This window comes from Antedon mediterranea, chromosome 10 (genome assembly GCF_964355755.1).
Source record: "Antedon mediterranea chromosome 10, ecAntMedi1.1, whole genome shotgun sequence".
Taxonomy (NCBI): domain Eukaryota; kingdom Metazoa; phylum Echinodermata; class Crinoidea; order Comatulida; family Antedonidae; genus Antedon; species Antedon mediterranea.
In genome coordinates, this window is record NC_092679.1 from 12,974,315 (window position 1) to 13,000,495 (window position 26,181).

A 26,181-nucleotide genomic window follows, 5' to 3' on the forward strand; every position below is an offset into this window, starting at 1 on the left:
GTAAACAAATGAAAGTGGGCCACATGACTCAGTGCTTAATTCCAGTACTTAATCAGCAGCTAATCTAGTATTATCAAGGGTTACTACTAAAATAGAATGCACCTCAATAAAACATTTAAGTACTAGTGTTTCAATGATTATTAGGTTAAATTGTTAATATGTACTACTATTTACTATTTGTACAAGTCCTTTAAGTAAAATATTATCCTTATACCTAGGCCTATGTGATAACGGTAAAATCATTGCTGAGATTGGACTTCAGAGACAGGATATCAGGCAGTAGTATCCTTTTTAGTTCATAGTTCCCTGTAAAATATGGTTATTCCGATATAGTTACCCTTTATTTCCAAAAACATAAACAAGCTGTGGTTACTAAATTCAAGTAGTCTATCAAAATGTAAAGAATTTATAACTCTGTGTTGAATTTCTCATCAGTATCATTGGATTCTATAAAACAGAAATGTATATTTTTATGCAATATGATTTGATTGTTGAAACCGACCGAACTAATGAGAATTAAGCTAATAAAATTGGCTAAAATGTCATAAAAAAACATATTAAAAAAAAAAAGAGTAAGTAGACATTGTATATGAGGAATAGGCCTAAGTGGATTTGAATATGCGAATACAAGTTTGTAGAATTATATAATAGAGTATGTGGTAAAAATACCCACGCAAATGTAAACACTTTGCCAGTTAAACGTTCTGATCAAATACAACATCGTCCAATACTTTTTATTTTCTGACCAGTAACAATATTTGGTAATATGATAGGTAGAAGTCAGTGGAGCTGTAGCTTGGTGGTTTAGATGATTGATTACCGATCTCAGGTTTCTGGGTTCAAATCCTGTCATAATGGCAGAGAAGACCGACTATGTGGCCATATGGCCTCTCCAGGCAACTTGTCTCTAAACTGTCATACTTTAATCTGACCAGTAACTATATTTGCTAATATTGTCCAAGAAATGGTCACATGATTGCCTCTAATTTACCATTAACCATATTTGGATATTTTTTATTTTAAATTTTCCAAGAAATGCATGGTCCTATTCTTTCTTTAATATCTGATCAGTAACCCTTACTCAGCCATTGAATAATATAAACGGAATGGACCAAACTTACTTAGCTTTTAAAGGATCTCTTCTAAACATTAAATGTAGGCCTAATTTATCTCTCATATTCCACCTAATAATTACCTCTTTAATTGTATGGCCTGTAATAATTAAATATTTGGTGATTGTCCATCAACGGTTCTATTCTGCATCTTAAATTTCATATTTAGTAGCCATTGAATATTTTATAAACGTCACCAAATAGACACAATGCATCCATTAACCTTTATATTATATAAGTATTCTAACCATATGTCATTACATGTAGCCTACGTTCCCTGTATTATTCCAATTACCTCTTTAATTCATCACCATTAACTATGGTTCATGCCGAGCTACACCAAATGAATGAATCCAACTTCATTGATTACATAATGTTAGTCACGCTTAGTGAATGCCTTTTGATTTCTTAGTATTTAGCAAACAGTTAAATATACACTATTGTAAAAGAATGTGTAAAACACACTGTCTGTTCTCTCTGTTGCAGCAACAATAAGAGGTATCGATTGCTTGGAAACCTTAATGGTAAGTAATTTCTTCACGTTTTTATAGCTAAATCAATATTCTGTAAAAGTATTAATTTAAATGAAGAACTGTTTAAAATGTAGAACTGTTTTTTTTTTGCTAATGATGCTTTGCGTACAATTTGAAGTAGATGTACGTAATGTACATGAACACACTTACGGCATCATGAACTGTAGGTGAAATAAAAATCAATCAATCATTATTTGAATACACATACTTTTGTGTTCAAACTAATGGTTTGGAAACTGTTACTATAATAGCTTTACTAAAAACTCATTGACAAAAAATGAATATACTATTTCATTATTTATTATAATTAAGATTCAGGTTACAAATTATTTCAAAGTTCTCGCGGCCTAGATAACATACTATCTGAAGTAACCTCTTATTATTACTGAAAAATAAAATAACTCCATTAATATCATCTCGTCGTCTGCTTTATCAAAACTTAGTAAATTACAATTTTGATAGTATACCTTACACTAGTGTCGCGTGTTTTGATTCTGACTCATTCTGACAGTTTTCATTTATTTAGTTAATTTTTAAGTACAGTTTGAGTTTCAAGTCATATTTTAACAGTAATTCTTTTGTTGATCACGGAATTTGTGGAGTCTTTATTTATTATTTAAAAAAAAAATGAATTAGTGTATGTAGACTTACCATTTTAAACATGTATATCCTGTGTCCATACTGCAGTGCTTCTCCCACGGTTTTTAAATAAAAATAATCCAAGATTCGAAAAAGCCCAGTCAAATGAAATTAAATGTTACTGTGTATATTTGTGTATATGTTTAAACAAATCAATTACATTTTAAAACTTGTTATCTATCTTTCTTGTTTAGATGTATCGAATCAAGTAAAAAACGGTATGCATATTGCAGTAAGCTAAGTGAATAGCCTATAGCTGAAATTTGCTAACATTATGGATAGTCGCCATTCTTTTCATTATAATAATACACAGTTTGAGACAGTTTTATAGCTTTTCATCAACAGGAAAATATGGTATAATACTCGGAGATAACCAACAATAATTGATTACCATCTAAAGGAAATTACTTGTTTTGTTTATGGACATAAAACATGAAATAAAAGGATGTCTTTATAATAAAATAAACATTGGCCTAACACAGTGAAGATAATTTTCCATTTTGGCGACAAAAGATTGTAAATAAGACAATATATTATGGGGTGTACCTCTTCAGTTGAGAAGGGTAGAAACTCCAACACGCCGTTCAACGATACACCAATCAAACAAGCGCCTGTTGACAAGCGACTACCATTTACTGCGCGTGACAAGTTTAGTCTTCAAAAATCATGGAAAGCAGTGCAAAGAAATTTAAACGAAGTAGGATCGGATGCTTTTTTAAGGTAATTCAATATATTTATTTGATTTTAATTATTCGGTCTTTTCTGTGAAAGTAATCTCCTCTCTTGTTCACAAATTTGGCCATACCAATTATTTATGACGTCACATTTAGTATACTGTCCAGTGGCCGAGAAGTTACGGCAGGGCCATACCGTAGCATTCAAACGGTACCGGATTCAAGATTCCTCAGAACATGGCTCTTCAGTTAGAATTGAAAACGTACAATAATGTACACATCGGTTACTTTAATAAGTGTAAATGGTCCATCAGCCTATGTCATTATTCATAGGAGCTGTAGGTACTCTGGCTGCCGCGGGTCCTACAGTATATAATACGGGTGAGCGGTTTAAGATAATGTACCCGTAATCCTTAGGCTTTATGGAAAAGGTTCGAGAGGCTCACTCACTTTGATGGTTCTGGTAGTAGAATGATTTTCTCGGTTAAAGACTATAAACCAGTGTACACAACATTCTCTAGACTTGCCCCAAGTCTGTATTTATTGTCTTTTTTTAAAATTTATTTGTTTTTATTTCGACCGCGATTTTTGTCTGAAAATACAAATATCCAAACTCAAGTAATACACGTATGAAACGCCATATGTGCAAAAATATTTATATTTATTTATATTTTTACAAAACTCCGTCTGGAGCCCAGACTAAACATTCTCGTGTGCATTTTTCGAGACGAGTAGTGGGATACTACCCCGGTGTACTAACTAGCTCACACAGCCACTGCCGTAGACAGACATCATTATTATGAACAGAAGACATGTTTAGTGATGTAATTATGGTTAACAAGAGGTGTCTGTTCCGTCTTAATTTTGATGTTTCGGCTGAATCTGCAGCAGAGGACTATACCACAATCTATATCATAGAGGGCGTCATATCGAGTTCATAGAAACAGATAGCCTTACTTTGTTTCCAAAAAGCTGCGATAATGAGATAAAGAATGTAACAGATAACACTTATTTTGAAATACTCTAGAGTAAATCTCTTCTTCTTGTATTCAATGTTACTCACGACTAGTCGTGTGCGTGTTGTAGTCGTAACGCTTTCTATTCAAACATAAGTAATGATGATGCTGAGAAATGACAATAGTGACAGCCATAATAATAGTCAAATATCTACCTCAATTTACCTTACAATACAAACTAATTTAAAGTGAAGAGCTGCTTCGACATTTACAATGCTCAATATCTAGCTCAAGTAACATCGCGCAGATAATTCAAATAATACTGTTTCCATGACAACATTATTAGTAATAATATTTCTATGTCATGTGAAGTTTATATCTCCTAACATGATATGAATTTCCCCGTTACTAAATTATTATAGAATTATTGTATAAAAGCATGATTAAATTAGAGTAAGTCTACTCTAAAAGTGAAAATTGTATAATATATTCTTCTTCTGAGATATTTCAAGATACATACACAGTGGTCAAGGTAGATGCTCCCAAATCCATAGCCCACGCTTTTTCAAATTCATATCTCCTTCGTTTTCAGAAGTTCTCTAGATTGTTACAATGTTTCTGCAAACTCTGATGTTTTAAAAGAGATCAGACAGGGAAGTCTACTTATAAGCATGAACTTAGTAGCTGTAATAGTAGCTTAATAACCTGGTTATATATATATATATATATATATATATATATATATATATATATATATATATATATATATATATATATATATATATATATATATATATATATATATATAATAGCACTAACCAAAATATTTATATCCGCATGGCGTGCTTCATTGAGAGCACGTTTTTTTATACCATTAGGTAGGCCTAATCGTCGGCCATGTCGGCCATATTTTCTGCATTACAATCAGGTCGTAGAGAGATCGTCATGAATTCACTAATTTAATGATAGTCTAATTGCAGGATAAGCTGTTGTCATATAAATAATCAATATCCATAATTAGCCCTCTCAACAAAGGAGGAACGGTATTAATTAGCTTGACAGTTTGACTGTTCACATCCATCCATTACTTCTATAATTATATGCAAATATCATATAGGCAAGTTATATTATTCAGTTGTGTTTTTCTAAAAACAAGTCTTTCTAAAGAATCGCGCTGAATAGTAAAATAGTAGGTCTAATAGTCGGAATACGCACGACGGACAATCGCCATCAGTGTTTGATCTGATGTCATAGTCACATTTTAACTTTGTTTTACACAGGTCTTTTATGGCGTGCATATACAGTAGCACAAAACATTTAGTCATTACTAATTATTTGAATAACCATTGTCTGTGTTTTATCATCAGGAAAAACATCAATAATAAATAACAACTGATATATAGGCTATTACTTTCTTCTTACTAATTTACCATGTTCTAAGCATACTGAGTAAGTTACTTCAGCCTGTATTATTTGTAATTTGTCGCCCCCTACATAATATTACTGATTCGTTTTTCGCCACCAACGACATATAAGTCTACACATCGATTTGGTTGTTAGCACTGTTGATCATCCAAAATTGACGGTTAATGTAATAGTACGGTATTAATATAGCCATATTATTGTTTATAAAAGAATAATTTTATTTTTATTTGACAAAACAATATGCTTAATGATAATTTGCTTATTGAACATTGTCTCGACTGACGTCATTTAGTTCAGCAGGCTAAATTATATATTTCATTAAGCTATACTTACCGTAGGCCGTGGACTAAAAAATGTAAGCCCTCTATATTTTACGTGTATGCGTGTATTATCGTATCCGGATATTCACCCCCTGGACATTTACCCCCGGAAAACTACCCCCCGGACAACCACCACCTGGACCACTACCCCCTTAGGACAACTACCCCTTTAGGACAACTACCCCCGGACAAATACCCCCCAGACAACTACCCCCTTAGGACAACAACCCCTTAGGACAACTACCCCCTGGACAACTACCCCCGGACAATTACCCCCTAGGAACAATTATCCCCCGGACAATTACCCCCCCCCCCCCGGGTAATTACCCCGTGGACAACTACCTCTGACACAATACTCCCCGTAGGACAACTACTTCCTGGACAATACTCCGAGGGAAAATAATCTTTTAGGACAACTACCTCCGTAGGACAACTAACCCCTGGACAACTACCCCCCGGACAATTACCCCCTAGGAACAATTACCCCCTGACAATTATCCCCCGGAGAATTATTTATTTAGAAGTATTTACTGTAAAGACTGGGTTCGCTAATAATAATAATAATTTTTGCGTCAGGACAATGCTTCGATAACCACTGGTCTTGAAAGAATTAATTTTTGTCTCAAATTTGTCATATAGGTATTTTTGTACACTTGAAGAATAATATCACTTTTGATATTTGACCTCAATGTTCACTCACCGAATAAACGGCGATCTTTAAATAAATTCCCCTCAAATAAACGGTGACCATGTCACTCCCATGAAACATCATATGGAATAATCGGCGTCTATTTCCATTAGATTATACCCCCTCCCATTGAATAAACAACTTTCTTCCAATAAATGTCGACCTAAAAACCACCTAAACAATAAACAGCCCAGGCCGTTTTTTCAATAAATACGGTACTTTAAATCTAGCACATCTAGGGTCTAGCGTGCTGTTAAACAGAATAATCGGTAAAAAACGCGTGTTTCGAAACTAGAGACCCGAGACCAGAGACCAGAGACCCGAGGAGACCCAATACGAAAAGGGAGACCTAAATATACGAAAAGGGAGACTCACGTACGAAAAGGGAGACCCCACTATACGAAATAGGAGACACCACTATACGAAAAGGGAGACCCTAATATACGAAAAGGGAGACCTAAATATACGAAAAGCGAGACCCAAATATACGAAAAGGGAGACCCAAATATACAAAATGGGAGACCCAAATATACGAAAAGGGAGACCCACTATAAGAAAAGGGAGACCCCACTATACGAAAAGAGAGACCACACTCTACGAAAAGGGAGACCCTAATATACGAAAAGGGAGACCCAAATATAGGTCTCCCTTTTCGTATTGGGTCTCGTGTCAGGTCTCTGGTCTCGGGTCTCTAGTTTCGAAACACCCGTTAAAAACAGATGATTTCATTTTTACAGAAACCGGTCCTATATATTTGTCTACTTTTGGATTGGGGGGGGGGGGGGGGGGGGGTGGTGACCGGGGTAGTTGACCGGGGGGTAGTTGACCGGTGGTAGTTGACCGGTGGTAGTTACCCGGGGGGTAGTTATCCTAAGGGGGTAGTTGTCCTGAGGGGGTGGTTGTCCGGGGGGTAGTTATCCTAAGGGGGTAGTTGTCCGGGGGGTAGTTGTCCGGGGGATAGTTGTCCGGGGGGTAGTTGTCCGGGGGGGGGGGGGGTAGTTGTCCTAATGGGGTAGTTGTCCGGGTGGTAAACATCCGTGGGGTAACTGTCTAGGGGGTAGGTGTCCTAGAACCGTGTATTATAACATTGGAAACGTCAATCTATCATCTCCCTCTATAGTAGCTGTTTTGTTTAGTGAACTGGGACGACGCACATACTGTACACAGGAAATCCTGATCTCTAGCCTCTTGTTTGTATATATATTGGTTGTATTACAGTATTTTTACATTTCACACTATGGTTAAAATTATATTACATATATACAAATTTCATAGAATTATTTTTATAATTGTATAAATCATTGAAATGCTTTTGTACAACCACTCCCGGTCGTCGATTTATCTATGAATCTGCACCACCAGGCGTTCTCTATACGCCAGGCGTAGTTAACTACACGTGTAGGCCTAAGTTGGATCCTACTTTAGCGATAACTGTGCCCATAAAACCAACTTATCCGGGTATATAACTCTAACACATTATTTATTTGTCATTTTTGTTTTTTGTTGCGTAGTTTTGTAAAGGTGTACAACTGTTTGCAGGCTTCGCCTTTGTTGTACGTCCTCCTTTTGTTGTTGTGATTGTGTTTATGATGGAAATAAATATTTACTGAAATAACCTGTAGATTGAAAAGGGGCGAAATTAAAAAATTAACCGACCAATCGACCGACATAGTGAGCTGTAGCACGCGACTAAACATATATGTCTGATTTAAATGTCTACATGTTAAAAAATAAATATAGAGGCCATTGTTATTGAATTAAAAAAAAGAAAGAAAGATTTTAACGCAAATTGAGTAAACTAGATGGATTAAACCAAGGGCTCATAAATTTACCTACAAACTGGGAGTCTGAGAGATTGGAATGTTCCATTCATCGCAAATCAATACATTTGTATAAACGTTTATTAAATCAGGGAAGAGTTAATTTAAATTAATGATTAAATCTATCAAAATAGTATTTTTTAAGAAAATCGGCCAGTCTTCAACATTATGATACTGTACTTGAGCTGTTCAAACGGTTTTCAGCTATTAAAAACAATTATCATAGGAGGAGATAGGAAAATGCGAAGCATCCTCATATTATTGTGTGCAGGTATTTTTCAAGAGGACATCCATTAGACAGTGTTATATACCACGATTGGAAAACACCCTATTTGGGGCAAAATCGTTGAACCTAAATTCGTTTTAATTGTCAATAACTAATTATCTAACTCAATTTAATTAGTAAACAGGGTTACATCAGGTAGTTAAAATCAGTACCGAGATTCTAACTAACTTGATATACCATCGATTAAACATTCTAGAAATAACGCGCGATTTACCGAATTTTGCCCTTACGTAAATTTATATATAGATACCGGATGGTGCTTTATTCTATGCATGTTATTACTATGATGGTGATGCGCGTTGCTAACGTCCTCTTTTGAAGCTAGGCCATCGATTACCTTGTTATGGTACTGAAAGAATAAAGTCAAACCTGTGGGAATTACCCCACAACTATTAATTGAACAGGGGTAATTGATTGTCTGATAACATGTTTTATGCTGTCTTGCTCTCGGTTTGAACAACTCATCTGCGTAAAACACAGAGGTGTAATAAGTTGTTGAGGGTTTTACTTTAAGAAGATGTACCTTTAGTGTAAAAAGGAAATCAGCGATAAAACAATATTTACAAAACATTAACCTATTTGGGGTAAACCATTTGAATTTAGATCAAGAGCACTTTATCTGCCTAATTCCCGAGCACTTAAATGGTGGATATATGAGAATGTGTAACCCGAGGGAATTTTATCTACTCGCGTTAATTTCTACTGGCAATAGTTAAAAGGCGACATTAGCGCATCATCATTAGTGATATCTAGTTACACTACCACACAACATGCCACTAGTAATTTCTATGAAAGTAACAATAAAAAGAAGATTATGTTACATTACATTATGTTTTCCTTGTAAAATTGTATTAGGTAGAATTATACACGTTTTGCTAAACTACATGATATTGTCAGAATGTAGTCACATATTCATAGTCACATAAAGAGCTAACAAAATATAACAAAACAAGCGAAGATACAAAGATAGGCCTAAGTGAGTGAGAGTAAGTGAGAAAACTATACAAAGTGGTTATGCCACCAGAAAAATAACAGGAAAATAGATATGATATGAATGATGTGAATTAAGCTTTCCAGAAACAAAAATGCATTTCTAATTTCGGCACCTTGTTTTTTTTTACACGAGAATAGATATTTCAAAATTAAACACGTATTTTTTAAAACTTATCCTTAATTATTAACGCCATGTCAACAAATTTGGTAAATTAGTCTATCAATAATGTAAATTGGTCATAAAAGTTTAATGATTTGAAAAATGTTAATATCCTTTCTAACATTCCACCTTGAGAATAAAGTTCGTTGGAAAAGTGGGCTTGTTGAGCTTGTGTCTGTTCCACGTGAACATTATAAAAGTGCCAGTTGCGTATCTCATGAATATATATTCATATTACCTAGGTTTTGTTTTAATACTGGTCGATAGGGGTCAGGCTATATCCGGTTCTGTTAACAACAAATTCATATTGTAGAAGTTCCGACAAATCATAGTCATAGGTCTATTAATAGAAATGGAAATAATATTGGAACATGGAGTGATATAATAAGTTAAGTAATTATTATCACACCAACTGTTCCAATTAATCAGCTGCTTCCCTCTTGAATCTTTATTAGTGAGCTTTCGAATCAGTAATGTTTAATGTATTTGTATGCCTGAATTCCAGAAAAGACAGTCAATACAATTTAGAAAGAAATGGTGGGAGAATTATCATAACATACCACCTGGGGGCGCTAATTTTCCTATGCTTTTACACAGTGCCCTCTTCAATGTCTATGTTGCAAAACTAATAATTCATGGAATATTGATCATTTCAAACACGAGTTAAATATTTCAAAATAACTTTATAATAACTGTATGATAGAGTATATTTTGAGATGAGTAAATACAACAACGGGAACGGCTGTAGATTCTAGGCCTACTGTGCGCGAAATACTACTGTAGGCTATATATTGGCATTCTGCCCACCCCACAGTGTTAATTGTACTCTGTAGATTATGGTAGGTAAAAAGACGGTCTTTATTTAAGATTGTTAAGGAATACAAATTTAAATAAAATGGTTAAAATTTATCTGTACATTAATATTCTAAGAGGCGTTGTAAAAATAGGCTTTCTATCATTTTATTATTTTCTTGTTTTGTACAAGTTTGTACATACTCTACCGCATACAAACACAGCGAGATGCAAGATGTTTTTACAATCGCCACACAACGCAATTGATTTGACCAATCAAAAGCGTCGGATCACTGGGAAAGGAAAACAAGAATATACAGTTTACTGGTTGCAAAAAACCGATGCTGTCAAATTTCTTAAATTAATCTTTTATCTCTAACCTTAATTTGCATATATACTCATGCAAATAACAATTTAACCCTTTGTTTTATTAGTAATGTTTTTTTATTTGTTAATCTTACAGATGTTATGAATTAATTTTGAAATAACTTATATTTATTTAGGTTAAAGGTCAATCATTGTCTGAGGAATGGTAAGCATACTGTGCTCTATAAAGGCTTTATTGCTGCAACATTGCTGTTCGATAAATCCATCCAAAGTATTGACTATCCCTAAGATTAGCCAAAACAAGCTTGTTTATATATTTTGAAACAAACACGTTTAATGTTTATTAAGTAAAATATGCACTCGTCTGTCTGTTGAACTGGTTTGACATTGTCGACATAAATCAAGATAGAATGACTCCAACATATACCGCTATTTTACAATTACAATTTATCGCAATACATTCCTTGGCTAATTGCGTACAATCTTACAGAGTAGGTGCTACAGTTATTATTATATAACTTGACGATATGCGAACGAATACAAATTAATATTATAAGCATATGCATTATTTTTACACCTTCGAAATATCTAAATCGATTAAAAATGTGTTCTTATAATATATCACTCTGAAATGTAGAATGCGTTGGACATGTTATAACTAACGTACAAGCATTTTTCTAATGGTGTACATAGTAGGACAGCTAAGCCTACACTATGGTCTACATCTAGGCCAACATTGTTCCTCCAAGAGGTTTTGGCCTAAAGTTTGGTTGTGAATTTTTGGAGAGACTCGAATGGCTATGACTATTGAGAGAAACAGGACAGTTATAGACACCGCATTCGCGATTCCTGCTCATTGCGTTGCACATCAATCTAAATTTTTTTTCAATCTTTAATTTTTTTTTCTAAAGAAATATCGTATAGGCCTAATATAAACGTAAAGTTAAATTAAGCTCTGTCTACAATATCAAACCAGTTTGACAATGTGCCCAAAAATGACAGTGATATGCTTAAATATGGTAGTGATATTCCATCATTCTGTCAATATATGAGCACATAACATATTTTAAGTTTGATAGTGTAGATAGAGCTTAAGAGAAAATAACAAAAACGTGATACAAAATCAACTCATAAAATGACAGAAAGATAAACTAGGCGTTTTACCATATTCTATAAAGGTTGATTAACGCTATGTCTCTTCTATTGCCATTTATTAATTGATTTATTTATACAGTATATACACAGCTAAATACCCTTGAAGTTAAATCTCTCACATTCTTGAATTTATTTTATTATGCTCTATGCATCTAGTCACAAAACACACTGGAAATATTTTACTCTATAATTGTATTTCCGTTTCAGACTTATTTTTCGACACTTTAGGATTTACATCTAAATATTATCGATAAACTGGCATATAAAAGTGTAACAATTGTCAGCAGTTGTCGAATTAGGATGTGGACATGTTGACTGTATGCATTATTATTACTCTAACAAATCGATACTAATTATAATGTAGAATTTCTCAACAAATACCAAAATTGAAATTTAATCATAATAAACGTACGGTACAAATAATACATGGAAATAATTGAACATAAAAACATACCAGCCGTATTTATAGCCTGACGGACGTGGTTTATTATAGCCAATGAAGCCATGCTTACGCAGTAAGAAATAAAAATTGTTCATCCGAATCCCATGGTGTGTTTGACAACTTTCAAAGAATTCTATAACGTGATTTAACTATAAACTTTTTATGCAACATTGGCAAAATTGTACTCTTCCTTAAAGATTCCTTAAAGATGTATTGTCCCCCAAAAACATAAAAAATGAAGATTAATTAAATCAGACTTTGAATATATTATTTTGTAGTTTTAATAAAGTGAATCATTTCCATAGAAAAAGAACGAAAACAAAATAATGTTTTCACCTATAAAATGACAAAATAAATGTTTAAAATTAACCAAAAATCCATTGGCTGACAACCAATTTTACCATTTTTTGCTTTAAATTACATTTTTTCAGGTAAATACATTTTTTTTTCGATCCAATTTTTCGTCAAAGTGGATAACTATTGTGTTACATTAAAATGGAATATTCAACATTTTTTTAAGAATAATTTTTTCAGGGGGTCAATACATCTTTAAGTGGAATTTTATTATTCCCGGGTAATACATACAAGATAGGCCTAATGTATTTACATCATTAGATTTTAAATAATTAAACAAAAATAGTAATCGCTTGCCTTAAAAAAACATAGGAGGTCATTAACTGAGCTGAATGTAGGCATAGGCCTATTATAAATACAAAACCTTTTTAGGAAAGTTGAAGTTTGGAAATGTTGGTGCTACCTGGTGGAACTGAGGGTTTCCGTTCTCATATCAAAACAAATTTTGAAAGCTGAGCAGTTTATTATACTTATAAATACGGTTTTTGTCAACAACAAAAATAATAATAATCACTATGCTCTTAATCAAAACTGATTACTATATTTCATTAAAAATCATAAAACATCATAACTTAAATAGCATATGGGCGGCCAAATGTGTCTTTAACATTTCAATAAATTGTCCTTATTTGTATTTTGTACAATGAACTATCCAATACGCCTTCCTGTAAAATTACAGAAACACTCACATTGGCAAAAACAAAAAACATTATTTTTTATATAATTTAGTCTTCAAATTAGGTTTGTGCTCTGTCAGGCACTCTCATATTAGTGCCGAATTGTTTATGTTTGAATAGATGAGCGATAACCACATTTAAATAGCTGTATGGAACGTATATCAACCTGCAAGACTAATGAGTAACTCACGTATCATTTTCTAAAAACAAACTAAATCGTTCTAAAGTAATAGTTTAGTATATAATAACATGACATAGATGATCAAGGTTGGATGGATAATGAAGATATATGCACATACGGATGGGGTCGTTTGATAAAATATATGATTTCACACGATTTATATACACAGCAATGATGCTAATACAAGTGATATAAATTAATGACTTAACAAACCTACATGTAATTATTACATACCGTATTTAGACATTAAATTCTGAAACGAAGCATTTTTAGTTTCACTTAATAAAGCTTAAGACTGAAGAATTAATGATATCTTAACAATTAAGGCGAATTTCTTGGCTATAAGACATAAACATGCAGTCTACGTTTACACATCCGATTCTCGGTACTGTATCTAGATTTGCAAAGTATAGTTTGAATCCATATCAATCTCAATCGTCAACATGATAATCTTTGACGTAATTGATTGATACATTGTGTATTGCCTCTGTTCATCTTATTTACTTATATACATTCTAATTCAATCTCAATAATCGTCGACAGAACTTGATTGTTTGATAACTTTCAAATTTAAAGATTTAAGATTCTTTGCTCCATTTTTTCTTGACAAAGTTAATATTATTTATTAATAATTTATATTAATTGACTTGAAAATATTTATCGTATTTCTTTATTACATTTAAATCCAATCTTAATATTCGTTTAAGTAATGTAAGATTAAAAATAGTCCTTGTTCCAATTGTTTTGGCGAATTTTACATTATATACAGTATTTGTCAACATTTCTATTAATATTTCAAATATCTATCTTGTTCTTTACCTATTTATACACATTCAAATTTCAATTCAAGTCACAATTTTGATTGCTTGATAATCTCTACGATGTAAATAGAAGTTTGGTTTTAAGTTAAAATTATTCATTACGTTTAACGTTTCTAGTAATAGACTCAAATATTTTACGGCCTTATTCCGTGCTCTAATTAACAACAAACTAAAATTAGTACTGCGCACATTTAAATTAAATACCAACGCGACGACGTTATACTATATAAAGTTAATGAGGCAACGTGAGTTACAATTACTTATTTACATTATTTAAATTCAAATTTTCCCACATATTAAATCAAATAACCTGTGCACGAGCAAACTACATTGATGATACCATACAGCGGTGTTTTTAAAACTTGCCACTCCGCCCGATCCATCCAATACCTTCAAACCCTAACCCTAACCCGCCCTTTCACCTTTCACCTTGACACAACGTACTATTTTCTATAATATACTATTTCAATTATTTAAAAAGGTTAGGTTCGGTTTTTTATGGGTATAAACTTACGGCTGATTTCATTTGCGGCAGTAAATGATGTAATCTTATGAATTCGATTAGCAATTACACACTACGTTTAAACATAAGATAATGTAAAAAAAGAACCTGATCATCTTAGTATAATAAAATACAATATTGCTAATGACCTTCCCTTTACAGTAATAGATCAAGTCTCTATAAAGTTCAACTGATTGTGTATCAAATATATTTGGGGTTGACTCATGAATAGTTTAATTTACCCTCTTGACAGTGGAAAGCAACAATGTACATAAATAATATTACTGCACTATATCGCTAAAAACTCTTAAACATGAATTGATAATGACTGTAAAGCACTTACCCCTTTAATGTTAAACAGTGAAAATACACTCTTAGAGTAAATTTTTCAGCAGTGTACTTAAGGGCCACTCATAAAAAGTGAAACTCGCTCTTTTAGGGTGTTGACTAATTCAACAACTATTTATTGTTTCACTCGTTTACCATAATAAAGAAACATATTGCCAAGATGCTTAGATAATTAACTTTTTTAAAAGTCATTATTAGTATTTATTTTAACAATTTTAGGCATTCCTAATATACTAACACATTATTTACAATATAGAAACTTTGTATAAAAAGAATACGGTAGCTGTGTCATTATGTAGGTTCGATGTCATGAGTAAACATGTCATCTGTAAGTTTAAATCGTTGGGTCGAACATATCACCGTGTAAAACCAAATTGAAATACTGAAAATTTAATTATAAACAACATCCCGAAATATCAACAGGAGATTCTGTTCAAGTTAAATGTTAATTTCTGTTTACACGTGTTGTACTGAACTTGTAGTGTATAGTCGCCTTTGCTTGGTAATTTTTTGCAGATATACGATTTCTTCAAAATCTTTTTATTCATCTCCAGTGCACCTCGGCGATAAAACACCTCATTTGCTTTTTGTCGGCATTTTCGTTCACATTTTGTTTCGGCGATATGACATTTGTAATCTTGTAACGTTTTCGAAGTGAGCCAAGCAGGCACGTAACAGGACGGTGTTCGTACCTTGACCGTCTTCATTTTCCGCAGTGTAGTAAAAGATCCATCACGTGACTGCGCCAGGACAAGACAATGACAACTAAAAACAAAATTATGTACATATCATTTGATAATGTCGCAAATGATTATTGATATTAACACGTTTGGGGGAAATAATAGCTAATAAATGTGAACGGCCGGGTGACGTATTGCGGCGTTTATATTTGCATGGTCATTACCACGGCCTTCATCACTTCGACATTCAAGATCTTTCCTCTTATAGAGAAACGTTAAATTGTGAATATTAAATGCGTACAAATGCACATCGAACATCCACCCAAAACGATATCAAGAGAATTCATGACATTATGCAAAATTGTCTTATTTGCTGGAACATGCATATTATATAATGACATAAATTATATTTCAATGCCATAATATGTAATCCTGCCTTATTTCCCTCATGGCTGTAAACGTACCGTTTACCTAAACACCCATCCTGACTCCGATTCAACGCTTACGGCTAAAACTTCTATTTCAACTAATATTATGCAATTAGCTATAATTGAAAATTAACAATACTGTTATAATCATATCGGTCGGTAATCTGTTATGAGCAGTCATTCTAAAACTAATTCAACAACTGGGCCTCTCTGTCACAAAGCATAATAATAATAATACTTCAGCATTCGATATATTTTATCGAGTATCATACATACATTCTATATTAAAGTATCACATGGGACGCCTGTATTATAGGTCATAAGTCTCCCATCAACAAGCGCCATATGTGATATGGTACACACTGTATTACATAATTTGCATGACACCCATCATATAATGCAATATGTTGAAATACAGTGGGTGTCTGTACATAGAAAATTATAATTAATGCTAATTAAGTATTCAGACATTTTTATTGATTATGCTAATTAAATGTTTGTTAAATATTACACGGACATATTCAGTGTAGACATGAATTGAATGAAATGGATACGGTAGATTACGTAAAGAGACTAACAGATCAGTTATCAATCAATTCAGTATCATGCCTATAGGTTAATCAGGCAATATAAAAAATAGAAAAGGTAATACATAATGCGTATACTACATCTTACACTAGGTATACTTATATTTAAGCATACGTATTATTAATAATACAACATTCAATACAAATTATTTTATACACAGTCGTACAGCGTACATTCCGCGTATTATTGTTTATAATATAACGTGAAATGGGAATATAATTTTAAACGTTGTAAAAAGAAATTGAAATTTGGTTATGAAAGATGAAGCTAATAAATTGTATTCGTGCTTAGAATGAATGGTTCAGTCCTTCGTAAAATCAATTAAACGTTCGGGTTCATTTTTCCGTTGAATTCGTTTTCACCTATTTCTTTACGCAACTTATGAATAGACTAATACGTTTAAATAACTAATCATTCAAGAAAATTGGATATAAGGCAATAGAAAAAAACAATGAATACAATTGATGTATATATTACCTTAGTTTAGCAGCGAGTGTTACCTCGCTTGAAGCAGCAAATTTCAAACAGATAATAAGTAAAACAGCGACTGCAGATGCGAGGTTGTATATTGGCATGGTTCTTCTTCGGTTGACTAGCTGCAGTTACTGAAACAGTATTCATTCACGCGAGTTCAATGTATTATGTTTTAGCGTTCATCTCTCAAGGGGCTACTCCGCTTAGAAAGGGGTCGTGGACCAGATAAGTACTGAGTAAAGTATATCTACAAGAAACTTCATACTAGTATAAACACACCTGGTGCCAACTTTTTACATCTTTCGGTAAACATCGTATAACTTGAGTGTACGTTTTCAGTTTGTTTGCGAGGGGCGGGGAATACATGCAACGATCGTTTATGACTTTCAGTAGTGTAAACGTACAAATGTAAATGTCTAACAGTAAGTATCGTGTGGTATCTATGCAATACCATTGTAAGAATAGAACGGTTACAGTCGAATTATTTTGAATAATACTTCGGATTATCATTGAGCAGTAGTGCAATTATTTAAAAAAAAGCCTACATAAATTAATTGATGTTTATAGATTACAATGTTCGGTTGCGCGCGACTTGAGCCGACTGCCTGCCATCAATTTGGATTTGTCGTAGATGCCATGAAAATATCATCCCCTTTAATTTACCTATATTATCATAGTCCTAAATAGATGGTTTCAGACCTCCACTCGGTTTCTTTCTATATTCTATATGACAGAGTTGGTAGGCTTAAGCAAAAGCTCATTAAAATCTCGAAAAATATAAAGTTGAGCATTAATTAATGAAGAAAAAGGATTAAGACTTCTGTAATTTGGTAAACCACGGTTAAATCTATTATCTTGTTATATGGGCCTATCTTGATCAAAATATCCACTCCAATTTGCATGAATGCTTAAGTATCATAATTGTAATTGGACATTTCATTACTTTTTCACAATAACGATGGGTTATGATGGTTTACGTACTATTAATCATGTTTGATTGCTTGAGTGAGTAATCTTCATTTCATGATGATTACTTAAAGATGTATTATCCTCCAAAAACATGAATAATTATGATTAATAATAATTCACACTTTGAATAGGCCATTTCATAGTTTTAATAGAGTTAATTACGGTACTGCTATAGAAAAAAAAAAGCAAAATAAACGGTTAAATTCAGTCATAAACTCATTGGCTGGCAGCCAATTTGATTACTTGTGGTTTTAAGTTAGTTTTTTTAAGGTAAATCATTTTTTGGTCAAAATGAACTATTACGTGACATTAAAATGGCATAGACCTATTCAATCAATAATAAAAATAATAAAAATAAAAGGGAACAATATATATATATATTATAACACCGTTATTAAAAGTAACATTATATTATCGCCTCTATAGCTCCTCACTATGTCGGTTGGTCGGTCGGTCGGTTGGTAAACACTAACTCAAATTGTAGGCCTATATGGCCTTGTTTAAACAGTAGTTTGGTTTTTACAGTAACGTTGCCTTTCAATCACAAGGTCAAGTAAGATTTTATTTTATCTACTACCGTGGAGAAGACATTAAGGCGAGTGGCTAATGAAGCCGTCTCCCCCTTATATGTCATGATAACAATAATGTTAAGATACGGAATACTATGCATATTATATCTTTTTTATATTTATAACATCAGAAGGTCGCTATACCGCAGGAGAAGAATTGAGAATCAAAATCAATAACTAACCATTACCATGGTAATAACAATAACAATTCGAACGGATCTCATAATTTTGTCGTTAAGCTTTTAAATTGAATGATAATTTTGACATTTATATCTCCAAGCATTAGCAAATTAATTGTTTTTTTAAAATTGTATTATCTACATATTTAAAACAAATTAAAATGTTCAATACAATAATAATAATACCATTAAATAGATTAAATGGACTTTTCTTTAACCGCTTGCTTTGATAAATTCAGATAATTCTTTCTTTTTAAAATTCGGTCATTATTATACTAGATATAAACTTGTCATCAAGCGCAATGTTAAAACAAATCATCAAAATGAAGTTAAAAGTAACAATTGCAAAAGATAATTGCCTCAGTACGAACATATTAAAAGAAAATCGGACACGGATAAGAAACACGATTTTAAACAAGGCCATACACATGGCTGAAGTCGCATGCTCACATTTGAGTTAGTGTTTACCGACTGACCAACCTACCGACCGACTAACCGACAGGCATAGTGAGCTGTAGAGTCGCGTTTGCACGCGACTAAAAATTCATCTACAATGACCATACACATAAAACGTACATCTTACCGACAAACCTCTAACTCGGCAATCAATAACTGTAACAACTTCTATGTAAACACTACGTGCCTTCTCTATGAATATAACTTATGTACATAACGTGTTTATAATAGTATATTTATATGTATCGCGTATAAATGATTGTATAAAAAAATCATTGAAATAGCCGCTGAATATTCACTGGAGACATAATATTTCATGAGATGAACTTCAAGAATTGCGTAACATTAAAGATATATTATTCTGTATCATATCTTTTAAAATTGTATTTAATATGCTTTTAATATTAATTTATATTAATGAAAACCAGACCAGACCATGTTGATGTCACCAATATAGGAATACCATCTTAAATTGGTTTTGATTTAATTTATTTTAGAAATGGTGATTTGTAACCCTTTGTTGTTGTTGAAAGCAAATTGAGTTTACATTATAGACGTGACGATACATCTTTATAGTCGGGTTTTCTCAAATGTTATCCTATTATTATGTTTGTTATTTATTTAGGCGCATTGTCAAGGGTTGCCAATAGCACATTTTATCACAGTCCCCATATGTGACAATCCGTTCCGCAGGACAAACATGCATATAGATTGCTCTATATATAAACACAATCTTTACGAGTGGAGTTTCTTTTATGACCTCAAAAAAAGTTAGAGCAAATGGCCAAAGGATCTTAATCACAATATCCCCTCAAAATAAGACAAAATTATAGTACAAATAAGGGACTTGAGGCACATGGTTATAATACGCGTACTGTACCATTAATGATAAGCTTAATTTCGATTTTTTAACGATCTATTATTACTTAATTCAATATAATTGTTTTGTCTTATACCATATATATTGACAATATCTAATATTTTAACATCATGATTTGACAACACTATTCCAATGGTATAATCATTAAACTATCCGATGTAACAACACATTATTTATTTTGAATGCAAATGTAGATTTTGCGTATTTATAACCTTTTTATTCGACGACTCACTGATTTAAACAGTCTTGGGAGCCTAAAATTAGCTGCTTATCTTTAAAGATCTTTTTTAAATCTGTTTTAAACAAATCGTTATTTAACATTACTCAGCCAATTGAAGATCATTTTGAAATTTATTAAATTTAGTGTCCCATGACATTAAGATTATTCATAATAATCTAAGGCATAAAACACCAAACGAGAAATACGTGCAGGACATTTATACTGAATTATAAATTAATATGACATTTAAATTGGAAGCAACTGGCGGCACCCAGTTTCAGATTGATAAAGAATTGTATTTGTCAATTACACATTGAATGGTGGTCACCAATAATGTCACTCTACTAACATATCAGGTTTCATGTTTGTATTCTCTTATTGTTAAGGACAATATGCACATAATAACGAAAGTACGGTACAGTCTTTGCAGTAAAGTCTTTACCACTTTCCATGAAAAATACTTCTTTAGAATTAAGGGAAACAGCACTTACGCCCAGAAGAATTAGGTATGAGGATGATATATGAAGCAAAGCGTATTGGACGATCTATGTATGACGAAATGCACGAGTTATTAGTATCTGTATTATATAAGCGACAATGTGTTTGCTTGTTAACATGTTTGTCACTTTGCATTCATACACATTTATATGTATCAAAATGAGAATTTTTAAAACTAAAATTAAAAAATGATTCGCCATATTGTTGATTCAATAGGAAAAAGGGAAATACTTATTTTTAATTTATGAAAGACTTAATGCATTAGAAAAAAATATCTTAAAACAAATTTGGCAGGACAATTTCCACTAGATTTGAGAGAAAGACTGCCAAACAGTCACATTTCACAAACTTTATTATGGATATCCACTAAAGAAAATCTCAGCATTTAGAAACAAAAAATCCTCTATAGATTCAAGATTTTCCTATTCGTCCATACACTGGAAACTTGACTTTCCTTTTGCAATACATATACAATATGTTATATAGGCCTACTCTAGGTTTATTTAATTTTTTTAGTAATGTGTTTTGTTTGTGGGTCTCTGCGAGACAAGTTTTTAACTTCTAGAAGGGATCCATGATAACAATGACTACCAATTACTGTTTTATCTATGTTCACTTTAATATCTTTTTTTCTATTTTGTATATGTTCATTATTATCTGAATAAATGTTATCTGAATCTGAATTTGAAAGCATAAAAAAGACCACACAAATAAGCCTTAAAGGTGATAAAAAAGATAAAAAGTATGCTTAAAAAACAAGTGTGATATAAAAAAAAAAAATTTAAATCAATTACATAAAATTCCAGTAAAATAAGTAAGCTTTCAAGAACATAATAAAGTATGCATGTATTTCTCGGTATATATATCGGTAGGCTTACTGGTTTCATCAAGAAAAACAGTTCAAACTATTTATTTGGACTCATAAAAATCAGGTAAATGACTTCCTAGACAGTGTGTAAGGAAATCAGAACTACAAACAAGAAAGGTACAAATATATATTTACAAATATTCAATTTAATTTCTTTCACAAGACGATTCATAAATTAGAATAATAAACAACTGTTCTTGTGCTGGAGAAAATGAATAAGTACAGTATCAGTTTTACGAGTTAAAAAACGAGTATATGCAGTTTGATTGACAGTTAAGTTCAAAGATAAAACTGTTGGTCTTCTTACATTCACGTTGCTTTGTAATGCTTCTACCGTATGGTGCGTTCTTACAAATTTAACAATATTGTTAACAATTAATAAAAAAAGGAAATCAATATCCCGTATCTGTCACAGTATTATATTTCTTACTGACGTGTGAAATCATGAAGATGCTTACTTTTGTTCATATAACAGCGTATAGGGTGTGTAAAGTATCAATGTTGCACTGTTACCATGCACTTAGTAAATCACTGTGCTACACTACTATTATGTAAATATCTTCAGGCCAAATAGAAACTTCGTTTAGTTAAGCTGTTTGAACTTCCATTTCAATTGATATACTTTGCATTTCCCACCTTGATTGATTGATTGATTCAACCAAAAACAACGAATCTTATGTAAAATGGTTGTAGGCATAGTTTTATAAAACGCATATTTCATGCTACTGAACAAGTTTCCATAGCGATATACTAACGATTATGATATTTACGTCTCGATTTCTCATTTGAAAGACGGATAATATGTATCTTCGAAAAAGTATTACAATTAGATAAGAAGATCGTATTGGTTAAGTTAAGAACTTTAACTATATTTCAGAAATGACATTTTCAATTATACTGACACTATCACGTTAAGATGATCATCCATGATTTAATATTTGGATCATCCTTGAAGAAATTGAAGTATTTACTTAGCCTACAAGTAATACTTAACGTTATAAATGTATCTGAATTAATCTGGTCATACTACATCGGTTTGTAATCCACGTAGTATAACTAGATTAAGGCAATGTCCTCGCCAGTAGGACAGTATTTTCTTAATATACATTTATTATAAACAAGTTTAGAGAACCAATTGCAATTATAAACAGGCATATATATATTATAGTAAACTTGTTATTTAACCTAATCCCGACTGACCAAAATCTAGGGTCGTATTTTGTGGATAATTACATAATTTCCAATTGCACTCTCTATTTGTTGCATATTTAATCCATGTTTTGAAGTTAATATCAATTTATAGGGTTATTATGGTTTCTATTTGGTCTACCTATTGGTATTAATTTCATTATTTTTATATACAGAGATCTGAAAATTGATTTGTTATTTTCAGCTTATAGTAGTTTTTTTTTTTAAAGATAATTGTATTTTTATTTTTATTCGATTTTATTAATTGCAACATGGTACAGTATATGTACATATATCGTATCGTCTGTGCTTCTCATGTTAATTCTATTCAATGTGATTGGCTTATTTTTTTAATGTAAAAAATTATATTAATATAAAATAATTGCTTTTTCTAGGTTATTTAAAATTGAACCAGAATATCAAGATCTCTTCAAAGACTTAAAAGGCCAGTCACGTGATCAACTAATGGCTAGTCTAGCATTTGAAAACCAAGCTGCAATTATGATGAATATTTTTGACGAGTTGTTGGAAAAATTAGACGATGTAGACAGCATGAGTAAAATGTTAAGAGAAACAGGCGGGAACCACGCTAAGTATGGCGTAACAGTCGATATGATTACGGTGAGAGCGCTTTTCAGTCTAAGTTAATTACTATTTTCCCCATGAAGTTTAGGCGGAAAAGATATCTCCTCGATTTATAGTTTAGCTATTTCAATTGGAACCATGAATATATTTAAAAGTAAAATTGGAACAATTCAAATTTATTTATCTTCTATCTTCTTCAATAAATACCTTATTATAAACAATGCAAAACCTAATGAATCATTTTCAAACTTTTGCATATACAAAGTTTGACCAATGACAAAGAATTGTATAAATAGGCGTATATGTTCAAATATAATTTAACACGTGTTTAAATAAAGCACATTTAATGTGATTGTATAAAAGGGATTTTATTTGATTTAATGATTAATTTTTCCTGCTTATGCCTAAGCATACAAAAGTTGAAATTTACTGTTTATTGTTTTTTTTTTACTATTAGAAATTTGAAGAACCACTCGTCAAATCAATCAGAGACTTTCTTGGGGACCGTTACACAGAAAACATCGAGAATTTGTATAATAAATTTTTAACATTTACATTTGAGGAATTTTGTATAGGACTGAAAGAGGCAAGCTAGTCTAAACAGTCTGTGATGTATAGTCAGCCGTTGTTTCAATCATGAAGGGAATTATTTCCTCTATGTTTCAATTAATTGCTGCATGTTGGAGTGAGGTGAACTATTGCTTCAATTTGAGGGTTATGACTATAATATATTTAAGAACCAGATGTAAACGAAATAAACGGCTGATAAAATATGTTTTAGCTTGGGAAGTACAATCAATTCCCAGAGTGAATTTACTAAGCTACATTTTGTTTGTACTGTAATTACCAGTATAGTATAGCTATCTATCTCGATTAATGACAGAAAAGAATGAATATACGCGGAAAGTGATGGCGGTAAGCATAGGTTTACAATGAACAGACCCATAATCCCTGAGCACCACAATAAAATATTGTTTTCAATCATTATGATACATCTAAAAACACTATAGTTATATTGTAATTCGAATGTGCATTATTAGGCAGCTAGGAAGGCCTTCTGTGTGTATCTTGAATATATCACAGGTTCATAAGGTACCGTACTGCCATAAAACCAAGTATAAAAAATGCAATTTGTCAAAATATAGTAAAATAAATATTTAGAAAACCTAAAAAAAATTCACCCAAGCCCGACCAACCCACAATTTACAAAATGTAGAGTTGGTTTTATTTTAGCAATTGAGCATTAATAAATAATTTTTTGAATTAAAAACAAATACTAACTAGAATTTAATTCGTCACCTTGACGAATTATAGGTGATCATTTTTATCATTTTAATGAAATTCACATTTTTACTAATTACTTAATAAACTACCATTTTTGGATGAATGTGATTATTCTACAGCGCCCTCTATTTTTAATTTGAGATTTAGTCCTAATACAGTGAAATATTTTATTAATATTCTTTTCAATTGATGCCATGCTTGTGCAACACAAACTTTTTTAGATATGTTATATATAGTAGACCTATATTAATATGTATTTTCTATTCTTTTCAAATACTGTAAATAAATACAGGCCTTTGTTTATACCTAGGTAATTACATGTTCAGTATTGACAACAATAATGACGTCATATGTTTGTATAAATATGGGCACGTCGTGGCTATTATAGGGTACAATGTACATAAGTAATATTTTAATATAATAATGTTGGTAGTGATTTCTTTCACACTTCAAAACAAATGATATTTTCATAAATACTCAGCATATTAAGTGCCTTAAACTTATGTATAATGTTGTATACAGTATAACACCCAGTAAAAGGAGGGTAAGCTAATCAAATAATTAAAACTGGAGGGTACCCCGAGAGTGCATCATCCGACTATATTATTGTTTCGTACATAATAATGTCACTGACAAAATGTTGTGTGCCTTAGTACGGTAAATTATACTAAGCACTAGGCCTACTGTACATTGAATGTGAGTTTTTGTGCCATTGTGGGAAAGTTTGGTCGAGAATCGGATAGAAAGAGAGGCATGTATATCTATATATTATACAAATTAATATTAATTTTGTTTCTGACCTTGACATTTTGTCCTTTTAAAATTTAACTAGCCCGGGATAAATCGCAGATTGTCGTCAAATTTTACAAGATTCGAATAAAACAAAATGTAGGCTGTTCCCAGACAAACAGATAGAAACCAAACATGCAGTATGAAAACATACCGTAAGCTATTACCAGAGATAATGATTTCATACGCTGGTGTTCAATGGATACGCATGACTTTAGTAAAATAGGACAAATGGCTGAAACCGACAACGAGGTTTGTGAAATTAATGCTACTGAAGTTGTAATTGGAATGCAACCGTATAATCAATTTTAGGGTTTAGGG

The 26,181-nt window shown here is 32.0% G+C and overlaps 1 protein-coding gene across 1 annotated transcript; it reads left to right on the forward strand.

The window, feature by feature from the left end:
• The first annotated feature begins 1,536 nt into the window (after positions 1–1,536).
• Positions 1,537–26,181, forward strand: LOC140060400 (globin-like). Its single transcript, XM_072106587.1, has 4 exons — positions 1,537–1,636; positions 2,479–3,004; positions 23,598–23,823; positions 24,245–26,181. The coding sequence occupies exons 2-4, from the start codon at positions 2,820–2,822 to the stop codon at positions 24,380–24,382; spliced, it is 549 nt and encodes a 182-aa protein (XP_071962688.1). The 5' UTR covers positions 1,537–1,636; positions 2,479–2,819; the 3' UTR covers positions 24,383–26,181.

Coding starts and splice junctions, on each gene's coding strand:
- LOC140060400 (XM_072106587.1), top strand. CDS start 2,820: ATGGGGTGTACCTCTTCAGTTGAGAAGGGTAGAAACTCCAACACGCCG. Junction 3,005..23,597: donor GGATCGGATGCTTTTTTAAG/GTAATTCAATAT, acceptor TGCTTTTTCTAG/GTTATTTAAAATTGAACCAG. Junction 23,824..24,244: donor TAACAGTCGATATGATTACG/GTGAGAGCGCTT, acceptor TTTTACTATTAG/AAATTTGAAGAACCACTCGT.